Source organism: Microcaecilia unicolor, chromosome 6 (assembly GCF_901765095.1).
Source record: "Microcaecilia unicolor chromosome 6, aMicUni1.1, whole genome shotgun sequence".
NCBI classification, from domain to species: domain Eukaryota; kingdom Metazoa; phylum Chordata; class Amphibia; order Gymnophiona; family Siphonopidae; genus Microcaecilia; species Microcaecilia unicolor.
The window spans coordinates 31,514,476-31,539,546 of record NC_044036.1 but is presented as its reverse complement, the minus strand read 5'-3'; the positions used below and the strand labels follow the sequence as shown (position 1 = coordinate 31,539,546).

General features: G+C 49.0%; 1 protein-coding gene across 1 annotated transcript in view; it reads left to right on the top strand.

Annotated features, from left to right (window-relative positions):
• USP24 (ubiquitin specific peptidase 24) overlaps nucleotides 1-25,071 on the top strand; it is a 357,333-nt gene that overhangs the window by 160,948 nt on the left and 171,314 nt on the right. The window contains 3 exon segments of the mRNA XM_030207144.1: nucleotides 8,382-8,513; nucleotides 18,100-18,211; nucleotides 22,148-22,224. Coding sequence (XP_030063004.1) covers nucleotides 8,382-8,513; nucleotides 18,100-18,211; nucleotides 22,148-22,224 — 321 coding nt within the window.

Genomic DNA, 25,071 nt, shown 5'->3' with positions numbered 1-25,071 from the left:
CTGAGAGACCACGGTTAGAGTGGTCAGAGGACAGGCAATGTTTTTCTCCTGTAGCTGCAGAAGCTGCGCTTAGTGATCTGGGGGAGTCAGATGGAATTGACGGCTCTCAGGAGCAGGATTGTTGGATTCCTGGAGAGGATCCTTCAGTAGTGCGGATTTTCCATAGAGATGAGCTGTCAGAACTCATAGATCAGGTGTCGTCCACCCTTCAGTTTGGTCCTGAGGTGGCGTTGGGGGGAAACTGTCCAGGATCCGTTGGTGAAGGGCATTCAGCGTCAGGCGTGATCCTTCCCTATGAACAAGGATCTCCGGGAGATGATTTGTCAGGAATGGGATTTGCCGTGTAAGGTGGCAAAGGCAATGGCGAGGCTTTATCCCCTCCCTCAGGACGATAGGGATTCCTTTAAGGCTCCCACGGTAGATGCAGTAGTGACGGCAGTAATTATAGCTACGGCTATCCTGGTTGATGGAGGAACGGCTCTCCGTGATCCTCAGGATAGGAAGTTGGGATCTTTTCTCAAGCGTAGTTTTGTTTTGTCGGCTCTAGCCCTGCAGGCCTCGGTTTGTGGGGGTCTGGTAGCTCGGGCATGTTTTCGTTGGGCCGAGAAGCTCCTGGATGATTCGGTAGATGTTGGTTCTTCTGGGGGTCAGGAGTTAGCCGACTTGGACATGGGTTCATCCTTTTTGTCTGAGGCTTTTATGATTTGTTGCCTACTTCAGACAAAAAATATGGCTATGGTTGTGGGTCTCTGCCACTTAAGGGAGCTATGCTCTTTGGAGAAGATTTGGACAAGTTAGTGTGAGGTCTTAGTGATACCAAGGTTCTATGGCTTCCAGATTTTCGGTTCAAGGCAGGGGCCAGAACTAGTTCCTCTCGGGGACGGTTTAGGGAGGCTCAGCGGTATAGGCCGGGCAGATCGAGTGGGACCTACCCCTAGCTGTCTGTTTGTCCAATTTAGATTGTAAGCTCTGTTGAGCAGGGACTGTCTTTTCATGTTAATTTGTACAGCGCTGCATAAGTCTAGTAGTGCTATAGAAATGTTTAATAGTAGTAGGACCTCTAGGGGTCGGTTTTTTCCAGCGCACACAGTTCTTTCGTGAGAGTCGTCGCGGAGGGCGTGGCTTTTCCGCGGGAGGTTAGTATTCAGGCCACAATTCCCAATGAAGGTGTGCGGGCTCAGGCTCTGGTGCATGTTGGGGCTCGGCTGAGTCTGTTTTACCAGAGTTGGGCCCAAATCAGGTCAGATCAGTGGGTTCTCAAGGTGTTTCGAGGCGGATGTGCGCTGGAATTCGAAAGCTGTTCTCCCGAAGTGTTTCTGGAATCCCTCTGTCGGTCTTGGAGCAAGAGGGCAGCAGTGAGGGACACTCTGCGGTGGCTGCTCGCGTTGGGAGCCGTGGTTCCTGTTCCTTCAGATCAGCAACGCTCAGGGTGCTATTTGATCTATTTTGTGGTCCACAAGAAAGAGGACACTTTTCGTCACATTTTAGATCTCAAAAGGGTCAATGCGGCACTCAAGGTGCCCTCTTTCCGGATGGAGACGTTGCGGTCGGTCAGTGGTGCGGTCAGGAAAGGAGAGTTTCTCACTTCCCTGGATTTGACGGAAGCTTATCTTCACTTTCCTTTGTGCAGCCTTTTGGTTCCAAGTTACAGGGTCCGATTCGTCGGTTCCTTGCAGAGAAGGCGCCGACGGCCCGTACTTATCGTCAGGTCCTGGGCCTGATGGCGGCGACCATAGAGGTAGTTCCGTGGGCCAGGGCGCACATGCGTCAGGTACAGTCAGCTCTGCTCAGTCGTTGGTCCCCTCTGTCGCAGGACTTGGAAATGTGTTGTCCGCTGTCGGTGGCCTCTCGTCTCAGTCTCCGCTGGTGGCTCAGTCCGCGCAATTTGGGAAAGGAATGCCGTTGGAGTCCCCACAGGGGCTGGTAATGGTCACGGATGCCAGTCTGCAAGGTTGGGGGGCACATTGTCTCAGTCAGGTAGCTCAAGGCCGGTGGTCTCGGGCAGAAGCAGAGTGGTCCATCAACCGGCTGGAAACTCGGGCCATTCGGGTGGCGCTCCAGGCCTTGACATCGGTGATTCGCCACAAGGCAGTCCGAGTGCTCTGTGACAATGCCATGGCAGTAGCATATGTCAACCGTCAAGGGGGGAACAAAGAGCCTTGGCGGCGCAGTTGAACTCATCTTCAGGCTCTCTTGGCAGCGCATGTGGCCGGGGTAGGTCACATAGATGCAGATTATCTCAGCAGGCACACTCTAGATCCCAGAGAGTGGTCTTTTCTTCGGTCAGTGTTCCAGTGAGTTGTGTCGGTCTGGGGACTTTCGGTGATCTTAGGGCAACGGCTCGCTATGCGCAAGTTCAGAGATTTTTTTTTTTTCAGTCGCTGAAGAGACCCTTGAGCGGAGGAAATCGACACTCTTCTGTTGCCTTGGCTTCGGGAGTGACTGTATGTGTTTCCTCTGTGGCTGTTAGTCGGTCGAGTAATATAGCGCATCGAACATCACTCCGGTCGGGTGATTCTGGTAGCTTCGGATTGGCAGCGTCGACCATGGTATGGAGACCTGGTGCGGTTGGCAGGGGCGGCGGCCCTGCCTTTGTTGGGATCAGTTCTGTGTCAAGGCCCGATAATCATGCCGGATCCGGCTCGGTTTTCACTTATGGCTTGGCTCTTGAGCGGCACAAGTTGAAGAAGGGGCTTTCGTCCAGTGGCTTTGCTACGATGTTGAGTTGCCGTAGACGATCCACTTCCTTGGCGTATGTCCGGGTTTGGAGAATCTTTGAGCACTGGTGTGAAGACCATCGAGTTCGGCCGTTTCACTCTTCGGTGGCGGAAGTTTTGGAATTTTTGCACGATGGTGTTGATAGAGGTCTGGCCTTGTCTACACTGAAGGTTCAGGTGGCAGCTTTGTCATGTTTTCGTGGGAAGCTTCAGTGAAAGTCCTTCGCGTCTGTGCCTGAGGTAGTGCGTTTTTTGAAGGGTGTTAAGTTGCTGCGTCCGCCTCAGTGACGGATGGTGCCTCCGTGGGATTTGAAGCTAGTTTTGGATGCTTTGATCAGGCCTCCGTTTGTGCCTCTGGTATCGGCATCTTGTAAGGATTTATCTTTAAAGGCGGTCTTGTTGGTGGCGATTACTTCAGCACGGAGTGTTTCAGAGCTTCAGGCTTGTCTTTTAGGGAACCATTTTTGTCCTTTCTGAGGGAAAGGTTTCGTTGCGGACGGTGCTTTCCTTTTTTGCCCAAGGTGGTTTCCGAGTTCCATGTTAATCAGGTCATCTCTCTGCCAGTGTTGGGTGATATGGCTGGAGATTCGGAGCAGCGTGGTATTGCCAAGCTGGATGTCAGGAGAGTTTTGAGTTATCTCTCTGGAACTCAGGACTTCAGAGCCTCTGACCGTTTGTTCGTTCTTCATGGTGGCCCAAAGAAGGGTGCAGCGGCTCCTAAGGTGACCATAGCACGGTGGTTGAAGGAGGCGGTTGCATCTGCTTACTTGGTGAAGGGTCCTGTGGTGCCTAGGGGCTGGTCTGCTCATTCCACTAGGGGAATGGCAGCCTCGTGGGCGGTGAATAGTATGATTTCTCTGTTAGATATTTGTCGGGCTGCGGTTTGGTTTTCGTTGCATTCCTTTGTGAAGCATTATAGGATTCCTGTGCATGCAAAGGACGAGGTGCGCTTTGGGGCAGCAATTTTGACCTCTGGCCTTAGTAGGTCCCTCCCATAAGTTAGTTACTGCTCTGGTACGTCCCACGCGTCTTGACCGGTCTGGAGGGTCGCTGAGGAAGGTGAAATTAGATCTTACCTGCTAATTTTCTTTCCTCTAGACCCTCCAGACCGGTCAAGAGCCCGCCCTGTCTGTATTGGAGGCCAGGAGGTGTGTTTGTTGGATAATTCATGGCTGCTGTAAATTGTTGTTTCTCTAATTGCAGACTGTTTATTTCTGTTTTGTGATAGGAGTCCGGGACAGGTGGGGCTCTTCTTTGATAGTCCACCTGTAGAAGCCCAACTGTTTTATCAAAGGCAAAGGAACATGTTTCCGTAAGAGCAAGCGGAAGATGTTTCTTGTTTTTGCAGTTTACTGTGACCACGTACAGGGTTGCTAGTTGTTGTTAGTGTTTTTTGTTTCTCTGCTTTGTCAGGGGTATACTGGCTAGTGGAGGTTCTGCACAGGTTATATATACAGGCTTCAAAAGCTTAGTGTTTTCTCAGTCTCCCTCTGCTGGTAGGAGGACATAACCCACGCGTCTTGACCGGTCTGGAGGGTCTAGAGGAAAGAAAATTAGCAGGTAAGATCTAATTTCACCTTATTCGTATTCACCCAAATAGTAAAATACGCTATTCGGTATAGCTCTACTACAAAGTACTGACTAATAGGGTATCAAAACTGTTGCATGTGCCTTCATCTTTTGAATCTGCAAAACCTGCAAATGAATAGTATTTATATATTAAAAATCACAAAGCATTGTGTGTTTAACTTTGTACTGTATAGAAGCTGTATCAACTTCAAAATGTATTGTAATGTGCAGTCTAACTGGGGTGCCTAAACTCTGTACACAACTCTGTTCCTGGTAGCATATTATTTATAACATGTATGTTCTGCCAGGTCAACACAGGACATGTTTGGGCAGTTCATGGTCCAGAGTATCATGAAATGCGCCCAATTGGTTCTGTAAGATGAGGGTAAGCCTGTATGTGCGCACGTTGCCAATTGTGAAGCTACTGTCTTTTAGTTAATAGTAGAGTTTCGTTTCTTATCATTGGTTTTCTACCTTCCCAAACAAATTGAAAGTATAGCTCCTCAGTTCGCGAAGTACTACCTTGATCTTTTAGTGGCCTTGTGGTATATAACATTTTTCATAAACATATTACTATACAATGGAATATGAGAGAGGGGTAATTGAGGTTAGGATATCTTGATGATGATCATGCGTCCTATTAAAATAAGAAACACGTGCTCCTAGCATTGTGTATATGCTTGGATTCTCAACTAAGAGCAGGTACAGTGGAACATCTTTTTGTTGGGGGGAGGAGTAGGTAGGGAGCTCTGCCCCCCAGTCCTAACATTTTCTCAAGCTCCTCCAACCATCTATCCCTCTGTTCTTCCATCTTCACTTTTCCCTGCATATACTTTTTCTTTTCCCACCACAGCCCTGTATCAGCCCTCAATTCCCTCCTCTCATCCAGAGTGCACATCTCCCACCTGTCCCTTGTCATCCCCCAGCCCTCTTGACCAGCATTAGATCCCTTCTCCTACCCCTATCCACAATCCCTGTGTTACCTCTCAGCATCCTTTTCCCAGCCCCCTAGCATCAACCCCTTTCTGCCATCACCATCTGCCAACGTATACCCCCTTTTGCCATCCCGTCTCACATCAGCCCATCTCCCTCTCCCTGCCTCAGCCCCCCAGACCCAGCCCCTTCTCCCACCTGCCCCTTGTCAGTTGTCGGTCCCCAGCCCCTGCATCAGATCTGTCTCTCTTCCCCAACTCTCTTATCCTACCTGTCCTTTATCAGCTCCCCTTCCCAGCACATTTAAATCACCTTTAGAGCGATGAGAGATTTCTTTCCGCTGCCACTGGCACTGCACACTTGTTAAAATTGGAGAGCAATTACTTCCTGTTTCTTGTGGCCAGAACTGGCCGAGGACAAGCAGAGCAGCAGCAGTGAAAAATTTCCTCCTGTTGCTCTTCAAGTGAGAAAGCGGCAGCTGGTAGGAGAATGTTGATGGGGCCAAGGCCCAGGTGGCTCCTCCCATTACTCTGACCAAAAGATTTGGATTCACGGAGACCACATCTTGTAATCCCTGTGCTGAGAAGATGCCCAGATATTTCAGTTTGATACTACCAAGAAACATCTAATTTGTAAATCTTTTACTGCCAGAAAGCATAAAACAATTCTGTTTCCATCCAGTTCACCTTATAATCGAAGACAATGAAGGAATGACCGAAGAAAAAACAGATTCACATTTTGTCATCACTGCATCCCTTGATGAGGGCAGTTCTAAAATCACGTCTTCCTGTGAGTGTAAATCTCAAAGGAAGATAGAAGTAATCTTTTAATTTCTTCCTTAGATATTCAGGCTCCATTCTATAGCTAGTGTTAAATAACTTAATACTGAGAGATGCTATCTGTGACCACAACCATGACCACAATCATGCTGCCAAAAATATGTAGCCTCATCTCCTTTTTGGGTAACCCAAGATGAGTACATAAGTAGTGCGATACTGGGACAGACCGAAGGTCCATCAAGCCCAGCATCCTGTTTCCAACAGTGGCCAATCCAGGTCACAGGTACCTGCCAAGATCCCAAAACAGTACATTTTTTGCTGCTTATCGTAGAAATAAGCAGTGGATTTTTTCCCAAGTCATTTTAATAATGGCTTATGGACTTTTCTTTTAGGAAGCTATCTTAACCTTTTTTTAAACCCCGCTAAACTAACTGCTTTTACTACATTCTTTGGCAACAAATTCCAGAGTTTAATTGCACGTTGAGTGAAGAAATATTTTCTCCGATTTGTTTTAAATTTACTATTTTGTAGCTTCATTGACGTCTACCCATTCCATTCCACTCATTTTATAGACCTCTATCATATCTTCCTTCAGCCGTTTCTTCTTCAAGCTGAAGAGCCCTAGCCACTTTAGTCTTTCCTCATAGGTAAGTCGTCCCATCCCCTTTATCATTTTCGTCTCCCTTCTCTGTACCTTTTCTAATTTCTCTATACCTTTTTTTTTTAGATGCGGTGACCAGAATTGCACACAATAGTCGAGGTGTAGTCATACCATGGAGTGATACAAAGGCATTTTAACATCCTCATTTTTGTTTTCCATTCTTTTCCTAATAATACCTAACATTCTATTTGCTTTCTTAGCCGCCGCTGCACACAGCAGAGGGTTTCAACATATCATCAGTGACGACTCCTAGATCCCTTTCCTGGTTGGTGACTCCTAATGTTGGAACCTTGCATTACTTAGCTATAGTTTGGGTTCCTCTTTCCCACGTGCATCACTTCGCACTTTCTGATATTAAATGTCCTCTGCCATTTGGATGCCTAGTCTCCCAGTCTTGCAAGGTCCTTTTGTAAGTTTTCACAATCCTCTTGCGATTTAACAACTGTGAATAAGTTTGTGTCATCAGCAAATTTAGTTACCTAATTAATTACTCCTATCTCTAGATTATTTATAAATATGTTGAAAAGCAACGGTCTCAGCACAGACCCCTGTGGAACCCCACTATCTACCCTATATATTTTAAAGTTGTGTGTATGCTCTTTGCAAAGTCCTCTTTAGAGAACTTTTAACCATAGATAGTACCTGCAGATCCAGGGTTAAATCACTGTCAACTGTCGCCCCCAAACTCACTATCTAATCCTTAGGGACCACTAACACAAGCTGGGAGGAGGAAAGATCATTGATGATTTTTGGTGTCACAGTATTCTCAAATATTTCTCTGCAGATGTAGATAAGAACCTTCATCAGGTCACAGACTCCTTTAGAATACTGAACTAGCTTACCTTTCTGTGCAGTTTCTTTCTGTGAGCCCCTTTGGATTTCTTAAGCTTTTACGGGACAGGGAGTCCTACAGGCTCTTCTTCAGCATAGCCACTTTCATGTCCTTCAACGCAACTCTCTGTGTTGCAGCTGGAATTCCCATCACACTTTGTTATACGGTTTAATGGTACTTGCTGTCAGTTTATCCTTAAATTATTTTGCTGTTGTCTGTCTCTGTTTAATTGTGGCATTCACCCTCACTAATCCTTCTGAGACACTCAACAGTTCTTATTCTCCTTTATTGTGCTTTTTCACAGCTCTCATTTAAAATTGGGGTTTGTCACTGTCCAGTTTTCTAAGACATCAACTCAAATCCAGTTTGCAGGATACAGAGTCTGCTTAATTTTACTGCTTGCCTTTTTGTCACATGCGTCATCGACCTTGCTTTCCTGTGCTCTGATCTTCTCAATTTGTCCAACTGGATCTGGTTTGAATTTTATGGTAAAATATAAGTTCAGGGGCTTTTGTATATTTAGGGAGCTTTGCCCACTTGATGCTGGTACCCCACATGATGCTTTTGCTATATAACTAAATAGCATCTGCGGAACTTTCAAGCATTTACGGACTTGTACACTGTATAACACCCCATGCCATAAACTTTTGTGTGTAGAAAAAGATTCAGGTTTAGTTTGATAACTGCATGCTTTCTAGGTCAGATATTGTGGGGATCTTGGCTTTCTTTACCTGGTTACTGGGTAGTAAATGGGTTGCAGAACTCAGAATGTGCAGTTTTAGAGCTGGTAATATCAGTTCCAGAAAGAGCACAGGTTTTATCCATGAATTTAAATAAACTACTATAACCAGGTCAGGTGTGTTAGCTCTTTAACATTATTTTTCTTCCAGTATTTAGAGGCACATTTAAAATTTCTGGCATTTTTCCTGCAAGAAGCCACACTCTATTTGGTTTGGAGTCGTGCCAAGGAGATTTGGGAGTGCCTCGTGACAGGACTGGATGTCTGTGAACTCGATCGAGAGGTAAGTAGAGTCAGAAACCAGTGAGTGGGAGGAAGCTGGAATTGAATGCCTTGGTTTTGATTTATTTCTAGGATAACTAGATGCAGCGTGTTTTGAAATCTGTTAACACAACCCTTATTCTTTAGCGAGACAAACATGCCTGGTTTGTCAAAACTCCACAACGATTATTTATTGTGCCTAGGTGTATAAATTAATTTGTATAGCCTGCTCACACTGGAAACCAAACCTGTTTGGGGCTTTCAAAGACCAGAGCAGTACTCCTCTATGCTGTATTCACGACTAACTTCAGCCATTTGATATTTACGGGTCTGTCACAATAATTTGTGTTTATAGTAATGGGCCATTATCTACAGTCTGCCATCATCGGTCCTTTAATTTTTTTTTTATTTTCATGAAGTCTTTATTGAAATATTGAAGCAACAGCTCAAAATACATCAAAACAGAAAAAGCATTTTCTGTAAACAAGGTTACTGACAAACAGAGCCAGATAACCCACTGAATTCTAAGGCAACAATCATAGAACACAATATTTCCTGGTTAACAAAGAAGCAACAATAACTTTAAGTATTTAAGGCAGTTTCATATATAAAACCCCTCCCCACCCCTCAGATCTTCCCCTTAAACAGCACCCCCTCCCCCCCCCTCGATGAACCAATCCCATCGAAGCTTCACCCCTCTCACACAGCCAATTACACATAACTCACCCTCCTCCCTACCCTACCCCCCTCCCCATATTCCCCCCCCCCCCCCTTAACATGTACAATGTTACAGGAAGGGCTCCCAGACTGCCTTCCATTTCTCCTTCTTACGACATCTCACCGCCCTAATTCGTTCCATTTCACATATAAGCCAGAGTTTGTTTAACCATCTCGTCAAAGGTGGGTTCTCGCTAGATTTCCATAGGCCCGCAATCACCACTCTCGCCACCACCAACATCACCGGTATTTTAATGGGGAAGCTTATGGTTGTGCTGCGAGACCAAGAAATGCATTTTCCTACCGATGTACACTAGATGCCGAATCTTTCTAATGATCTAGCAAGAGCTTGCCTTAGGTTAGTATAGATATGAGGTGGCAGAATTATTGGCCTTATCTATAGTGGTAACCATTATGCTGTTTGTTTTGCCTTTGCCAAATGCAGCCCCTTCGCTACTATTTGCTACTAACATAATTAACCAGGATTTCAAATTGCAATTAAGATTGTGTATGTGAATGGATCTAGATCCAGATTGTTCTCCGAGGACAAGCAGGCTGCTTGTTCTCACGACTGGGTGACGTCTGCGGCAGCCCCCACCAACCGGAAAAAAGCTTCGCGGGACGGTCGGCACGCAGGGCACGCCCACCGCGCATGCGCGGCCGTCTTCCCGCCCGTGCGCGACCGCTCCCGCCAGTTCCTTTTTTTCCACGTCTGGAGAGAGTCGTGCCCCGCCGCTCTCTCTGTTTGAGCCGCCGGATTTTCGATCGCGTTTACGCCGATCGTGCTTTTTCTTTGTTTATTTCGGTTTAGTTACCGTCCGGTTTCTTTTTAAAAAAAAAAAAAAAGAAACCCTGCGCGTGTGGAGCACGCGCTCCCTTTTTTCCCTCGCTTCCAGCGGGGACGCTGCATTGCGGCCTAGTGGCCGCATGGTCGTTTTCCTTTTTCGTGGTGTGATTTCAGCCACCATTGACGACTTTGACTTCGCCGACGCGATTTTTCCGTCGATGTCCTCGAAGGTCCCGAGTGGATTTAAAAAGTGTGGTCGCTGCGGCCGGCCGATCTCGCAGACCGACACCCACGCTTGGTGCCTCCAGTGCCTCGGGCCGGAGCACAATATCAAGTCGTGTTCTCTGTGTCTCGGTCTCCGGAAACGGACTCAGGTTGCGAGGCAAGTTCTGCGGGACTGTCTTTTTGGAACTTGCGCCGGCCCCTCGACGTCGACCTCGAAGGCATCGGTATCGACGCCCGGCCCTTCGGTACCGGTATCGATGCCCGAGACATCGGCACCGATGGCAGCGACCCCAGGAGAACAGGTCCCGTCGGCCAGCCGGTCCTCCGGTGAGAGTGGGGGTGAGAGGCCGCGTGGGCAGTCGGCCCCGGTCACTCCCTCAACTCGTGGGCCACGGGACCGAACCCTGTCTGACCCGGTACCTCGACACCGAGGGGGATCGACCTCCTCCTCCTCCATGCCTCCCGGCGCCGGTGACGGGCATCGTAAGAAAGATAACAAGCGTCGTCACCGGTCGCCCTCGGTGCATCCGGATATCGGAGAGGAGGCGACGCCGAAGCGTCATCGTCGAGAGGAGAGGTCTCCGTCGGTTGTGGAGGTACCGACGCGTCGGGGTTCCGGCACCTCGGTGCCGTCTCCTGGCCCCCAGCAGCTTCTGGCGCCGACACCCCTACCGGCCCCACCGCCTTTCCCGGCAGCGGGCCTGGACGAGTGCCTCAGAGCCATCCTTCCGGGAATCCTGGAAGGGCTGATGCGCCAGGCTGTGCCGGCGCCGGGAGTGCTTGCGCCCTCGGCGCCGATGACTGTGGCGCCGGCGAGCTCTAGCCCGGCGCCGGGGCCGTCGACACCGCCGCCGCTTGCGGTGCCGGTCTCGACCGCCACGCAGGTGGAGTCGACGTCGATGGAGGGAGCTCCGTCCCCGCCGGCGCGGGAGTCCACCGCTCGACGACACCGAGACCTTGGTGCCTCGACGTCGAGCCAGGCCCGGTTCAGGACTCAGCTACATGAGCTTATGTCCGACACCGAGGATGAGGACTCGTGGGGGGAAGAGGAGGACCCTAGATATTTCTCCTCAGAGGAGTCTACGGGCCTTCCCTCGGACCCCATGCCTTCACCGGAGAGGAAACTCTCACCTCCTGAGAGTCTCTCCTTTGCCTCCTTTGTGCGGGATATGTCTATTAGCATTCCCTTCCCCGTGGTCTCTGTGGAAGAGCCGAGGGCCGAGATGCTCGAGGTCCTCGACTATCCATCACCACCTAGAGAGTCCTCCACGGTGCCGCTGCACAATGTCCTTAAGGAGACGCTGCTTCGGAACTGGGTGCGACCATTAACTAACCCCACCATTCCCAAGAAAGCAGAGTCCCAGTACAGGATCCACTCCGACCCAGAGCTAATGCGGCCACAATTGCCCCATGACTCAGCGGTCGTGGATTCTGCTCTCAAGAGGGCACGGAGTTCGAGGGATACCGCCTCGGCGCCCCCGGGGCGGGAGTCTCGCACTCTGGACTCGTTTGGGAGGAAGGCCTACCAATCCTCCATGCTCGTGACCCGCATCCAATCATACCTGCTCTATATGAGCATTCACATGCGGACCTATGTGCAGCAACTGGCGGACCTGGTCAAGAAGCTCCCGCCGGAGCAGTCCAGGCCTTATCAGGAGGTGGTCAGGCAGCTGAAGGCGTGCAGAAAGTTCCTGTCCAGGGGTATCTATGACACCTGTGACGTGGCATCTCGTGCTGCGGCCCAAGGTATAGTGATGCGCAGGCTCTCATGGCTGCGTGCCTCTGACCTGGACAACCGCACCCAGCAGAGACTGGCCGACGTCCCTTGCCGGGGGGATAACATTTTTGGTGAGAAGGTCGAGCAGATGGTGGACCAACTGCATCAGCGGGAAACCGCTCTCGACAAGCTCTCCCACCGGGCACCTTCAGCATCCACCTCCACAGGTGGACGTTTTTCCCGGGCCCGGCAGGCTGCACCCTAGTCTTTTGCGAAGCGTAGGTACAACCAGCCGGCCCGAAGGCCTCGTCAGGCACAGGGACAGCCCCAGCGCGCTCGTTCTCGTCAACAGCGTGCGCCTAAGCAGCCCCCTGCGCCTCCACAGCAAAAGCCGGGGACGGGCTTTTGACTGGATCCACGGGAACATAGCCGCCCTACAAGTGTCCGTACCGGACGATCTGCCGGTCGGAGGGAGGTTAAAATTTTTTTCACCAAAGGTGGCCTCTCATAACCTCCGACCAGTGGGTTCTCCAAATAGTGCGGTGCGGATACGCCCTGAATTTGGCCTCCCTGCCTCCAAATTGTCCTCCGGGAGCTCAGTCTTTCAGCTCCCATCACAAGCAGGTACTTGCAGAGGAACTCTCCGCCCTTCTCAGTGCCAATGCGGTCGAGCCCGTACCACCCGGGCAGGAAGGGCAGGGATTCTATTCCAGGTACTTCCTTGTGGAAAAGAAAACAGGGGGGATGCGTCCCATCCTAGACCTGAGAGGCCTGAACAAATTCCTGGTCAAAGAAAAGTTCAGGATGCTTTCCTTGGGCACCCTTCTGCCAATGATTCAGAAAAACGATTGGCTATGTTCCCTGGATTTAAAGGACGCCTATACTCACATACCGATACTGCCAGCTCACAGACAGTATCTCAGATTCCGCCTGGGCGCACGGCACTTTCAGTATTGTGTGCTGCCCTTTGGGCTCGCCTCTGCCCCACGAGTGTTTACCAAGTGCCTCGTGGTGGTAGCGGCCTACCTACGCAAGCTGGGAGTGCACGTGTTCCCATATCTCGACGATTGGCTGGTCAAGAACACCTCGGAGGCAGGAGCCCTCCGGTCCATGCAGTGCACTATTCAGCTTCTGGAGCTGCTGGGGTTTGTGATAAATTACCCAAAGTCCCATCTCCAGCCAACCCAGTCTCTGGAATTCATAGGAGCTCTGCTGAATACCCAGACGGCTCAGGCCTACCTTCCCGAAGCGAGGGCCACCAATCTCCTGGCCCTGGCTTCGCAGACCAGAGCGTCTCAGCAGATCACAGCTCGGCAGATGTTGAGACTTCTGGGTCATATGGCCTCCACAGTTCATGTGACTCCCATGGCTCGTCTTCACATGAGATCTGCTCAATGGACCCTAGCTTCCCAGTGGTTCCAAGCCACCGGGAATCTAGAAGATGTCATCCACCTCTCCACCAGTTGCCGCACTTCACTGCTCTGGTGGACCATCCGGACCAATTTGACACTGGGACGTCCATTCCAAATTCCACAGCCCACGAAAGTGTTGACGACGGATGCATCTCGCCTGGCGTGGGGAGCTCATGTCGATGGGCTTCACACCCAGGGTCTGTGGTCCCTCCAGGAAAAGGATCTGCAGATCAACCTCCTGGAGCTCCGAGTGATCTGGAACGCACTGAAGGCTTTCAGAGATCGGCTGTCCTGCCAAATTATCCAAATTCGGACAGACAATCAGGTTGCAATGTATTACGTCAACAAGCAGGGGGGCACCGGATCTCGCCCCCTGTGTCAGGAGGCCGTCGGGATGTGGCGTTGGGCGTGTCGGTTCGGCATGCTCCTCCAAGCCACGTACCTGGCAGGCGTAAACAACAGTCTGGCCGACAGACTGCGCAGAATCATGCAACCGCACGAGTGGTCGCTCCATTCCAGAGTGGTACGCAAGATCTTCCGAGAGTGGGGCACCCCCTCGGTGGATCTTTTCGCCTCTCAGACCAACCACAAGCTGCCTCTGTTCTGTTCCAGACTTCAGACACACGGCAGGCTAGCGTCAGATGCCTTTCTCCTTCATTGGGGGACCGGCCTCCTGTATGCTTATCCTCCCATACCTTTGGTGGGGAAGACCTTACTGAAGCTCAAGCAAGACCGCGGCACCATGATTCTGATAGCGCCCTTTTGGCCCCGTCAGATCTGGTTCCCTCTTCTTCTGGAGTTGTCCTCAGAAGAACCGTGGAGATTGGAGTGTTTTCCGACTCTCATTTCGCAGAACGACGGAGCGTTGCTGCACCCCAACCTTCAATCCCTGGCTCTCACGGCCTGGATGTTGAGGGCGTAGACTTCGCTGCGTTGGGTCTGTCTGAGGGTGTCTCCCGGGTCTTGCTTGCCTCTAGGAAGGATTCCACTAAAAAGAGTTACTTTTTCAAGTGGAGGAGGTTTGTCGTTTGGTGTGAGAGCAAGGCCCTAGAACCTCGTTCTTGCCCTGCACAGAACCTGCTTGAATACCTTCTACACTTATCAGAGTCTGGCCTCAAGACCAACTCAGTAAGGAATCACCTTAGTGCGATTAGTGCTTACCATTATCGTGTGGAAGGTAAAGCCATCTCTGGAGAGCCTTTAGTCGTTCGATTCATGAGAGGCTTGCTTTTGTCAAAGCCCCCTATCAAGCCTCCTACAGTGTCATGGGATCTCAACGTCGTCCTCACCCAGCTGATGAAACCTCCTTTTGAGCCACTGAATACCTGCCATCTGAAGTACTTGACCTGGAAGGTCATTTTCTTGGTGGCAGTTACTTCAGCTCGTAGGGTCAGTGAGCTTCAAGCCCTAGTAGCTCATGCTCCATATACCAAATTTCATCACAACAGAGTAGTGCTCCGCACCCACCCAAAGTTCCTGCCGAAGGTGGTGTCGGAGTTCCATCTTAACCAGTCAATTGTCTTGCCAACTTTCTTCCCCAGGCCGCATACCCGCCCTGCTGAACGTCAGTTGCACACATTGGACTGCAAGAGAGCATTGGCCTTTTACTTGGAGCGGACACAGCCCCACAGACAGTCCGCCCAATTGTTTGTTTCTTTCGACCCTAACAGGCTAGGGGTCGCTGTCGGGAAACGCACCATCTCCAATTGGCTAGCAGATTGCATTTCCTTCACTTACGCCCAGGCTGGGCTGGCTCTTGAGGGTCATGTCACGGCTCATAGTGTCAGAGCCATGGCAGCGTCAGTGGCCCACTTGAAGTCAGCCACTATTGAAGAGATTTGCAAGGCTGCGACGTGGTCTTCTGTCCACACATTCACATCACATTACTGCCTCCAGCAGGATACCCGACGCGACAGTCGGTTCGGGCAGTCGGTGCTGCAGAATCTGTTTGGGGTGTAAATCCAACTCCACCCTCCAGGACCCGAATTTATTCTGGTCAGGCTGCACTCTCAGTTAGTTGTTCTTCGTAGGTCAATTTCTGTTATACCCTCGCCGTTGCGAGGTTCAATTGACCTGGGTTCTTGTTTTGAGTGAGCCTGAGAGCTAGGGATACCCCAGTCGTGAGAACAAGCAGCCTGCTTGTCCTCGGAGAAAGTGAATGATACATACCTGTAGCAGGTGTTCTCCGAGGACAGCAGGCTGATTGTTCTCACCTACCCTCCCTCCTCCCCTTTGGAGTTGTGTGTTTCATCTTTTGCTAGTCATTCAACTGGCGGGAGCGGTCGCGCACGGGCGGGAAGACGGCCGTGCATGCGCGGTGGGCGTGCCCTGCGTGCCGACCGTCCCGCGAAGCTTTTTTCCGGTTGGTGGGGGCTGCCGCGGACGTCACCCAGTCGTGAGAACAATCAGCCTGCTGTCCTCGGAGAACACCTGCTACAGGTATGTATCATTCACTTTGTGGTTCGTCATTGTACTGACGGAAGGCCCCTTCAGCTGTATACATGGGTCACAAGGCCTGACTTAATAATGCCTTTTCCCCATTCTTTCTTATAGCAGAGTTTCCCAAAATTGTGGCAATTCCCCAGGCAGTCGGATTTTAGGATTTCCTCGGTGAATATGCATAAAATTCATTTTCAAATATAGGAGACCCAGGGTGTGTAAATTCACCTTGTGCGTGTTTCTTAAGAATATCCTGAAAACCCAACTGACTGTGGGCTCACCCAGATAGGTTTGGGAAGCCTGTTCTACAGGGAAAAACCTTCAAAGGCAGATTTTAGAAAGATTTAGATTTATTATTTTTTCTAGTCCGCCCTTATCCAAGGTGAATTACAATAAAAATTTCCATAAAATAAGCAACAAACAAAATACACAAAGGAAAAGTCAAACATATTACAGATGCATCATTTAGTCAGAGCAATAAAAAGCCTCTGAGCTTTTTCCGAAATGCTGATCCACTAGTTTCATACTTAAGTCACAATGGCAGAAAGAATGTAGAAATCAAAATTGAGACATCCAGGTAGGAATGTGTCAGATTCCAGTAGTGTTTTAGAAAAGCCTCTACCAGCGTTGAACCTTTTCTAAAATCCATGCAAGGTGTGCGGATGTTATAATGCCGTTGTATCGCTCCATGGTGCGACCGCACCTGGAGTATTGTGTTCAGTACTGGTCTCCGTATCTCAAAAAAGATATAGTAGAATTGGAAAAGGTACAGCGAAGGGCGACGAAAATGATAGTGGGGATGGGACGACTTTCCTATGAAGAGAGGCTGAGAAGGCTAGGGCTTTTCAGCTTGGAGAAGAGACGGCTGAGGGGAGATATGATAGAAGTGTATAAAATAATGAGTGGAATGGATCGGGTGGATGTGAAGCGACTGTTCACGCTATCCAAAAATACTAGGACTAGAGGGCATGAGTTGAAGCTACAGTGTGGTAAATTTAAAACGAATCGGAGAAAATGTTTCTTCACCCAACGTGTAATTAGACTCTGGAATTCATTGCCGGAGAACGTGGTATGGGCGGTTAGCTTGACGGAGTTTAAAAAGGGGTTAGATAGATTCCTAAAGGACAAGTCCATAGACCGCTATTAAATGGACTGGAAAAATTCCTCATTTTTAGGTATAACTTGTCTGGAATGTTTTTACGTTTGGGGAGCGTGCCAGGTGCCCTTGACCTGGATTGGCCACTGTCGGTGACAGGATGCTGGGCTAGATGGACCTTTGGTCTTTCCCAGTATGGCACTACTTATGTACTTAGGTACTTAAATGGACATGTTTGTGCTGGCTATGTGCAGCAACAGTGTCCTAGTTGCAATGGACAATGTCTACAGTATCAACAGAGGCAACGTGTCAACATACACATCTAAGTATCGGCACATAGGTATTTAAGTGCTGATGCTTAGATGTTGTGGAGGCTGTTCTTTAACTGGGTGCCTCCATTTAGTCACTTTGAGGCACCCAGATTCCATAACAGAATGCTATCATAACGTGATATCGGTGCACCTAACAGTTAACATCCGCAGTTACAACAGCCATAGACCTGACGTAACTGTGATGGCATAAATCTGGCAGGAATGCACATAACTTAGTAATATGTGAGTTATGCACATAAGAGGTAGCCCACCCATTGGCTACCCATGCTACATCCATGTTACGCCCCTTGCATTTATGTGCCATGCCAAGTACTCCTACCTTTTCTGAGTAGTAAGCTTTATGTGCACAAGGGGGGGCGCACGTGTGGGCACCCAGTTATTTTTATTTAAAACATGATATACCGCCCACCTTTTCAGATCTGAGCGGTTTACAGACCAAATTCAAATATTTAATTAAAACAAAATTAAAATAAACCTGAAATTAAAATAACAAAAGAACTCCATTATTACACGAAAGACAGTCACACATGTAGATTCCGGCTTTCTAAACTCTGCTTTTTTATGTTTATTCAACAGATGTGTGTATGCCAGTATTCACATATATAAATCACGAATAGAGCTTCTAAAGTACCTACTTCAATAAATCAGGCCCATGAACACTTTTCCAGTCCTCCACTATAAAAATTTTCTCTGTTTCACAATCCTTTTAGGGAACCACCTTGGCAGAGAGACGTTCATGGACTAGTCTGCGGCCCTTCATATACACCCATTTATTAGGATCACAGAGCAGAAAAAATTATTTTGGAATCAATGTGAGAAACTTTAAGTTGGTATCAAACAGGTTAACAACTAATGCTGTTTTTTTTTCCCTTATAAATGGCAGATGTGCTTTGAGTGGTTCACAAAAGGGCAACATGACCTTGAGAGCGATGTACAACAGCAGCTTTTTAAAGAGAAAATTCTCAAACTGGAGTCCTATGAAATTACAATGAATGGTATGAAAAGCATGAGGCAATCCCATTACATGAAAGTGGGTAATCTGTGCTAAGAGGACAGTCGGTTCTAAACTCAAAATGTTTTACTTCAAACTTGCAATACTTGCAGCTCTCCTCCAGTACACACACACTTACTAGCATTTTATACTGTCAATTCACAGTAGAATATTAATGGCCCCAGCAGCACATAGAGTAGGTGCACCACTTCTACATATAAAGACCAAACCTTATGATGCTTTTATCTTTACTATTTCTGTCCTCTCCCGCCCCCAGTGCTTTATCTTGGTAAAACTGTAACTACCCTGATTCCCCAAAAGTAAGACATCCCCCGAAAATAAGACCTAGTAGAGGTTTTCCTGAATTGGTAGATATAAGGCCTCCCCGAAAGTAAGACCTAGCAAATTTTTGTTTGAAAGCAGGGCCGCCGAGAGCCGGACAAGGCCGCCCCCGGGCTGCCCCCCCCACCAGAGGTCGCCGGGCCCCCCCCCCCCTCCACCCACCCTCCGTCGCTCCCGGAACCTTAAACGCCTCCTTTCACCTTCGCAGCAAACAGCAGCAGGGCAGATCTCTCCTTCCTTCCGTGCCCCGCCTTTGCGGACATTACGTCAGGCGAGGGCGGGACACGGAAGGAAGGAGTGGCCTGCCCTGCTGCTGTTTGCTGCGAAGGTGAAAGGAGGTGTTTAAGGTTAGTTCCGGGAGCGACGGAGGGCGGGGGGGGGGGGGGGGGGGGAGCAGGCCAACCCCGATGTTTCCCCGAAAAATAAGACAGCCCCTGAAAATAAGACCTAGCGCATTTTGGGGGGCAAAAATTAATATAAGACAGTGTCTTATTTTCGGGGAAACACGGTAGTTTCCTCCAAGGACAAGCAAGCCACATTATTCTCACATGTAAGTAACTCATCAGATGGCACCCTGGTGCGTACACTGAATCTCTAGCACTAGAGAAAGTTCTAGAAGCATCCCACCACGCATGTACTGGTGCCTTCCCACCCGTCACTCGAGCGCAGGTCCCTCCGTCTCTTTTTTTTTTTTTTTTTTTCCAAGGAAATGAGAAGACACCATGTAGTCTTTTCCTCAAGCTGTGCTTTTCAAAACTTTTTTTTGCTATCACAAGTGCCTTCCCTTGTGGGTAATCTTCTTTTTTAAAATTTATTTCTTCTGTTTTCTCTTCTTCCTATTTTTCTCCAGTTTTTTGGAGTGTGTGGGATGGGGTGTTTATGACGCTTTTTTTTTGTGTATGTTTCCTTTATTTTTTGCGACTGGCTGCACGGTTAGGCCACATCTCCAGCCTCAGTTTGAATGCTCTCATTTTTTAATTGTTCAAGATTGAGGAGTTTAATGTAGCTGATATTCTTTTTTTTTTTTTTAATATCCCAGATAGCTCCCAGTGGCTTCAACTGGTGCGCTAAATGTTGCCGGGTTATTTCACTCACTGACCTGCACAACTGGTGCATTGGGTGCTTTGGGCTATATCATGACCCCTCTGTTTCATATGCAAGCCAGGACACAGAGTGCAATTGGCTCAACAGGAGAAGCTTCTTGGCTCTTCGAAGGCCACCCATCGTCTTCGGCACCAGCACCATTGACCTCCATGGCTGCTCGGATACCGGTAACCATTGGGAATACACTGGGATCGAGTGAGTATCCACCTTCCTCAACATGAGCACAGTTAGCAGACCCCAGGACCGGTCAACATTGGACCAGACACCAAGGAGACACTCAGATTCGGCGGCGTCCTCTTTAGCACCAGTGGATCGATGCTCTATGCATTGGGGGAAGCCCAGGAAGCATAAGCATTGGTCCTCAACGAGACTCTTCAATACACGAGAAGCGCCGGCATCAAAAGGAGCATTCCCCATCCTTTGAAGAGGTGCTGGTGCACCAGTCATCGAGTGGCTAGGTCCCCGTCACCAGTTCGGTACCGATAACTTCGCAGGCTGCCTCCGTCCCAGCTACCATGCCTTTGCCAATGCCTGCCCTTGGTGAGCAGTTCTGGAGCATGCTTTGAGAAGAGCTGGCGCAGTTGCTTCAGGGAGATCCTGCTTTGACATCGAGGTTGCTTGCACCCTCTCAGAGTCTCCACCAATGCAGGTGCCCAGAACATCGACACCGGCACCTCGCAGGGTGTTAGAGCCGAGGCCTGAGCAGGCAGTACCTCTTCTAACAGGAGAGGAATCTTCCCAAGAGTCTGAGAGAAGGGCTGTGTCTTGGTACGTCTCAGAGCATGGATGTCATTCCACTAGGTCGATGCCAGTACAGACTCAATGTGCTGATTCTCAAGAGGAAGGGGAGTCTGAATGAAACCTCTGATGGGTATCAGACGAGGATCCACATATGGTATCCCATCTGATCCCTCACCTCCTCAAGAGAGATGAAAATCTCCATAGGCGCTCTCTTTTACTGGTTTTGTCAGAGAGATGGCTGCAGCAATCCCATTTAAGTTGGAAACGGAGGAGGAGCCCAGGGCAGAGATGTTATCTGTCTTGGGCTATGTCTCCTCCTAAGGAAGAGGTCACTGTGCCATTGCACTCTATCCTTAAGGATGTACTGATGAGGCACTGGGAATCTCCCCTCCCAGTTCAGTTAGTGCCCAAGAAGGTGAATACACAGTATCATGTCTAGAAGGCTCCCGGATTCGATCGGGCCCAGTTGCCTCACAACTTTTTGGTAGCAGAATTCACTCTCAAATGAGCTGAGAGCTCTCAGTCTCATGCCCTGGCTCCCCCGGGGTGGGATGCAAGAATCTTAGACTTGCTTGAGAGGAAAACTTTTCAGGCCTCGATGCTTGCTCGCATCCAGTCCTACTAGCTGTACAGAGCCGGTGTCTTCTTTAACCCCCCCCCCCCCCCCCCCCCACCGAAGACAACGACACCACCACCCGCCCGCCCAACGATGACACCACCACCTGGCTCCAACTACTTTGAATCCCCCCTCCCTCACTCCGCCGTTGCGCCTCATTACCCTTTGCTGGCGGGGGACCCCAACCCCCGCCAGCCAAAGTCTCCTTCCTTCCTTCGTTTGGGTTTGGTTTCTGACGTCCTGCACGCACATACAACGTGCAGGACGTCAGACTCGTAGAAACAGTGTTTCTGTGAGTCTGACGTCCTGCATGTTGTAAGTGCATGCAGGACATCAGAAACCAAACTCAAACAAAGGAAGGAAGGAAGGAAGGAGACTTTGGCTGGCGGGGGTTGGGGTCCCCCGACAGCAAAGGGAGGTGAGGCGCGACGGTGGAGTGATGGCGGGAGGAGGGGGGTTGAGAGGGTCATCGGTAGGGGGGTCCAGGGGCAAATCTACGGGGGCCAGGCCCCTGTGGCCCCATAGCAGATACGCCCCTGGATTGTACTCTGTTTTTTACCTGACTGAGAGACCTGAGCTCGAGCATCGGGCAGGAAGGCCACCAGCGCCTGCTTGGTGGCACACTACTAGAACTTTATCTAGTGCTAGCGATGTAGCGTCCACACCAGGGCTCTGTCGGTTGATGTCACCCATATGTGAGAATAAGCGGCCTACTGTCCTCGGAGAACACCAAGTCGCACTGGATTTTTACTTCCGAAAGCACCCTGCGTCTTCATCCTAAAGCAGTTTTGAAACGTGAGGAGTAAATTTTGACCAGAAAGTCTTTTTAACATGCAATATATTTGTTTTAAAACTCTTAAGTCTTTTTTTTTCCATATATATTTCTCTATTTACAGACTATTCCATATGGTTGTAAAATTGCATTATAGTGCAGAAAAACATGCTTTTGAAATTCTCCCAGTGACATCGTTGCATTAAAACTGCACAGAAAAACAACTCAGTACCATCAGCTGTACTGCAGCTCAGTCCATAATGATGATAGCTTGAGAATGTACTTTGACACAAACAACTTATTAATTAAAAGAACAGTCTTTCTGTGCAGTAATCTATTTGTGATATTTGTTTCCTGATTTCCAGGCTTCAATTTGTTTAAGACGTTTTTTGAGAATGTTAATCTGTGTGACCATCGGTTAAAGCGACAAGGCATGCAGTTGGTAAGTTTTTATCTTATTTCAGTTAAACTTTTATGGGGCATCTGCAAAAGATAACTCTAGCAAACTTCTTATTGAATTTAACGTAGTCATCATTGTACATTCCATTCACTTACCCTCCATTCATTTACCGCGGAGAAATGAAATAGTAATGAAGAATACCGGGGTAAATATTCAGCCAGCGGTAGCGTTTTGATAATCACTGCTGGCATTCCTAGATATTCGGTGCCGAGCCATGTCCAGGCTTTGGCATTGAATATCTAGTTTATGCAGCACCTGCTAACACATGACCGCTCAACTCGATATTCAGAATTTAAGCGGCCATGAGTTGCCACTTAAAGATAGGACTGTGTTTTATACAGTTTCCCTGGCTGTTTAAATGCTGAATATTGACACTTAATCGTCCAAGTGCCAGCTCCACTCCTTGAATGCCCCCGAAATAGCTGTCTTTCACTTGGGCATTAACCGCTCATTTTTAGCAGCAATTGCTGCTGAAAATTAGCAGATAGCCCTGAATAAGCAATTTAACCTGTCATTGGCTGTTTCTGGCCAGTTAAACCTCTCCACCCTCATCTCCCCCTATGTTCCCGCCCGCAACCTCCGCTCACAGGACAAAGCCCTTCTCTCAGTACCCTTCTCCACTACTGCCAACTCCAGGCTCCGCTCATTCTGCCTTGCCTCACCCTATGCCTGGACCAATCTTCCTTTACCCATACGCCATGCCCCCTCCCTACCCATCTTCAAATCTCTGCTTAAAACTCACCTTTTCAATGCTGCCTTCGGCGCCTAACCGCTCTAGAAATATGAAATGGCCCAATCTATCCACCCTATCAGATTAACTGTTCACTCGTCCTCCAATCTATCCACCCTATCAGATTAACTGTTCACTCGTCCTCTAGATTGTTCACTTGTCTTTAGATTGTTCTCTTGTCCTTTAGATTGTAAGCTCTTTGAGCAGGGACTGTCCTTCTATGTTTAAATTGTACAGCGCTGCGTAACCCTAGTAGCGCTTTAGAAATGCTAGTTAGTAGTAGTAGTAAACCGTTTTGAATATCAACTAGGTCATTTCTGACATGAATTTGCAGTGATATTCCACTTTTAAGATTCTTCCTCCAATTTTATATGTTTGGTGGCTGGCAGAAATGACTGGACAGCATTCTTAGATGGTTTATTTCATCTGCAGTTAAAATGTGTTAAAAAAAACAAAAACATCTTAAAATTGCTATGAAAAGAAAACCTGAGAGAAGCAAGTTTAGCTTCATCCAGGCATTGACTGAAGCAATGTTTCCCAAACTACGCCGCAGAACCCCAGTGCGCTGCGGTGAACTCACAGGGGTGCTGCGGGACACTTGGGAGTTTACACTCCGAGTGCTGGAATAACAATTGGTGCGGTATCGTTTACTTTCCTCTCTCCACCACCCACCCGCTCGCTCGCTGCAGGCTTCCGGCAGTGATGTAAGAGCTGCCTTTGGCCTTCCCCCAAAGCCATCTTTGTACTCCATCCCACCTACGCGGGAACAGGAAGTGACTGTACAAAGAAGGCTTTCATGGCAGGCTGAAGTCAGTGCTTACACATTGCTGCCGATGCCGATAGGAAGTTTGGAGACCTGCTCCCGCCCCGGTACCCTGGCTGCTCACTACTCAGCTGTCAGGGAGGGAGGACGGGGCTGCAGGACGTTATGTTGCCTCCCTCCTGTGCTCAGGTCCGGGCTCTTCTTCATCCTCCTCTCCCCAGGAACAAGGTAAAAAATGGATTACAAGGGAGCATGGGTTGGGGGGGGGGGGAGATGGTACATGGGGGAGAGAGGGAGAAATATTGGACATGATGTGGGGCAGGGGTTGAGACCTGTGTGGCGGGGGGGGGAGGGGGTGCCACGAAAAATTGCTCAGACACTAAGGGTGCCATGAGCCAAAAATGCTCTCCAATGACACAGCCATGGGTGCTCCTCAGGTTGGAAAAGAGACAGCTAAGGTGGGGTATGTTTGAGGTCTATAAAATCCTGAGTAGAAGTGAATCTGTTTTTCACTCTTTCAAAAAGTACAAAGTCCCAGAGACACTCAATGAAATTGCATGGAAATACTTTTAAAACAAATAGGAGGAAATATTTTTTCACTCAAAGAATAGTTAAGTTCTGGAACTCACTGTTGGAGGATGTGGAAACAACGGTTAGTGTATCTGGGGTTAAAAAAGGTTTGGACAAGTTCCTGGAGGAAAAGTCCATAGCCTGTTGTTAAGATGGACATGCTTGCCCTGAGATTAGTAGGATGGAATATTACTATTAATTTGGTTTCGGCCCGGTGCTTGTGACCTGGATTGGCCACTGTTGGAAGCAGGGTACTGGGCTAGATGAACCATGGACATGGGGGAAGCTACTGCTTGCCCTGAGATTAGAAGGATGGAATATTACTATTAATTGGGTTTCTGCCAGGTACTTGTGACCTGGATTGGCCACTGTTGGAAGCAGGGTACTGGGCTAGATGAACCATAGGTCTGACCCAGTATGGCTGTTCTTATGTTCCCTGGGACACAAGCCCAGCCTGAGCTCCTGCATTGTTCTACATACCCCCAATTTCCTTGGCTTCAGTGCCTCCGACTGATGCTTCCTGATCCTTCTCTTCCGGTTCGGGTTGAGCCTCCCCTGCAACCAGGGGTCGAAGTGCATGGCAACAGGTTGCATTCTGGAGGTGAAAAAGTGACATTGAGCCCCAAAGTATCGAATGCTCCTTCACTTGATAGCACTGCAGGGTAGCCTCCGGCACTTGGATGGGGTCCAGACAGCATATCGGGTCAGTGTTTGCTACACAGGTGACCATCAGACCAGCTGGAGGAAGTGTCCTGACTACATCCTT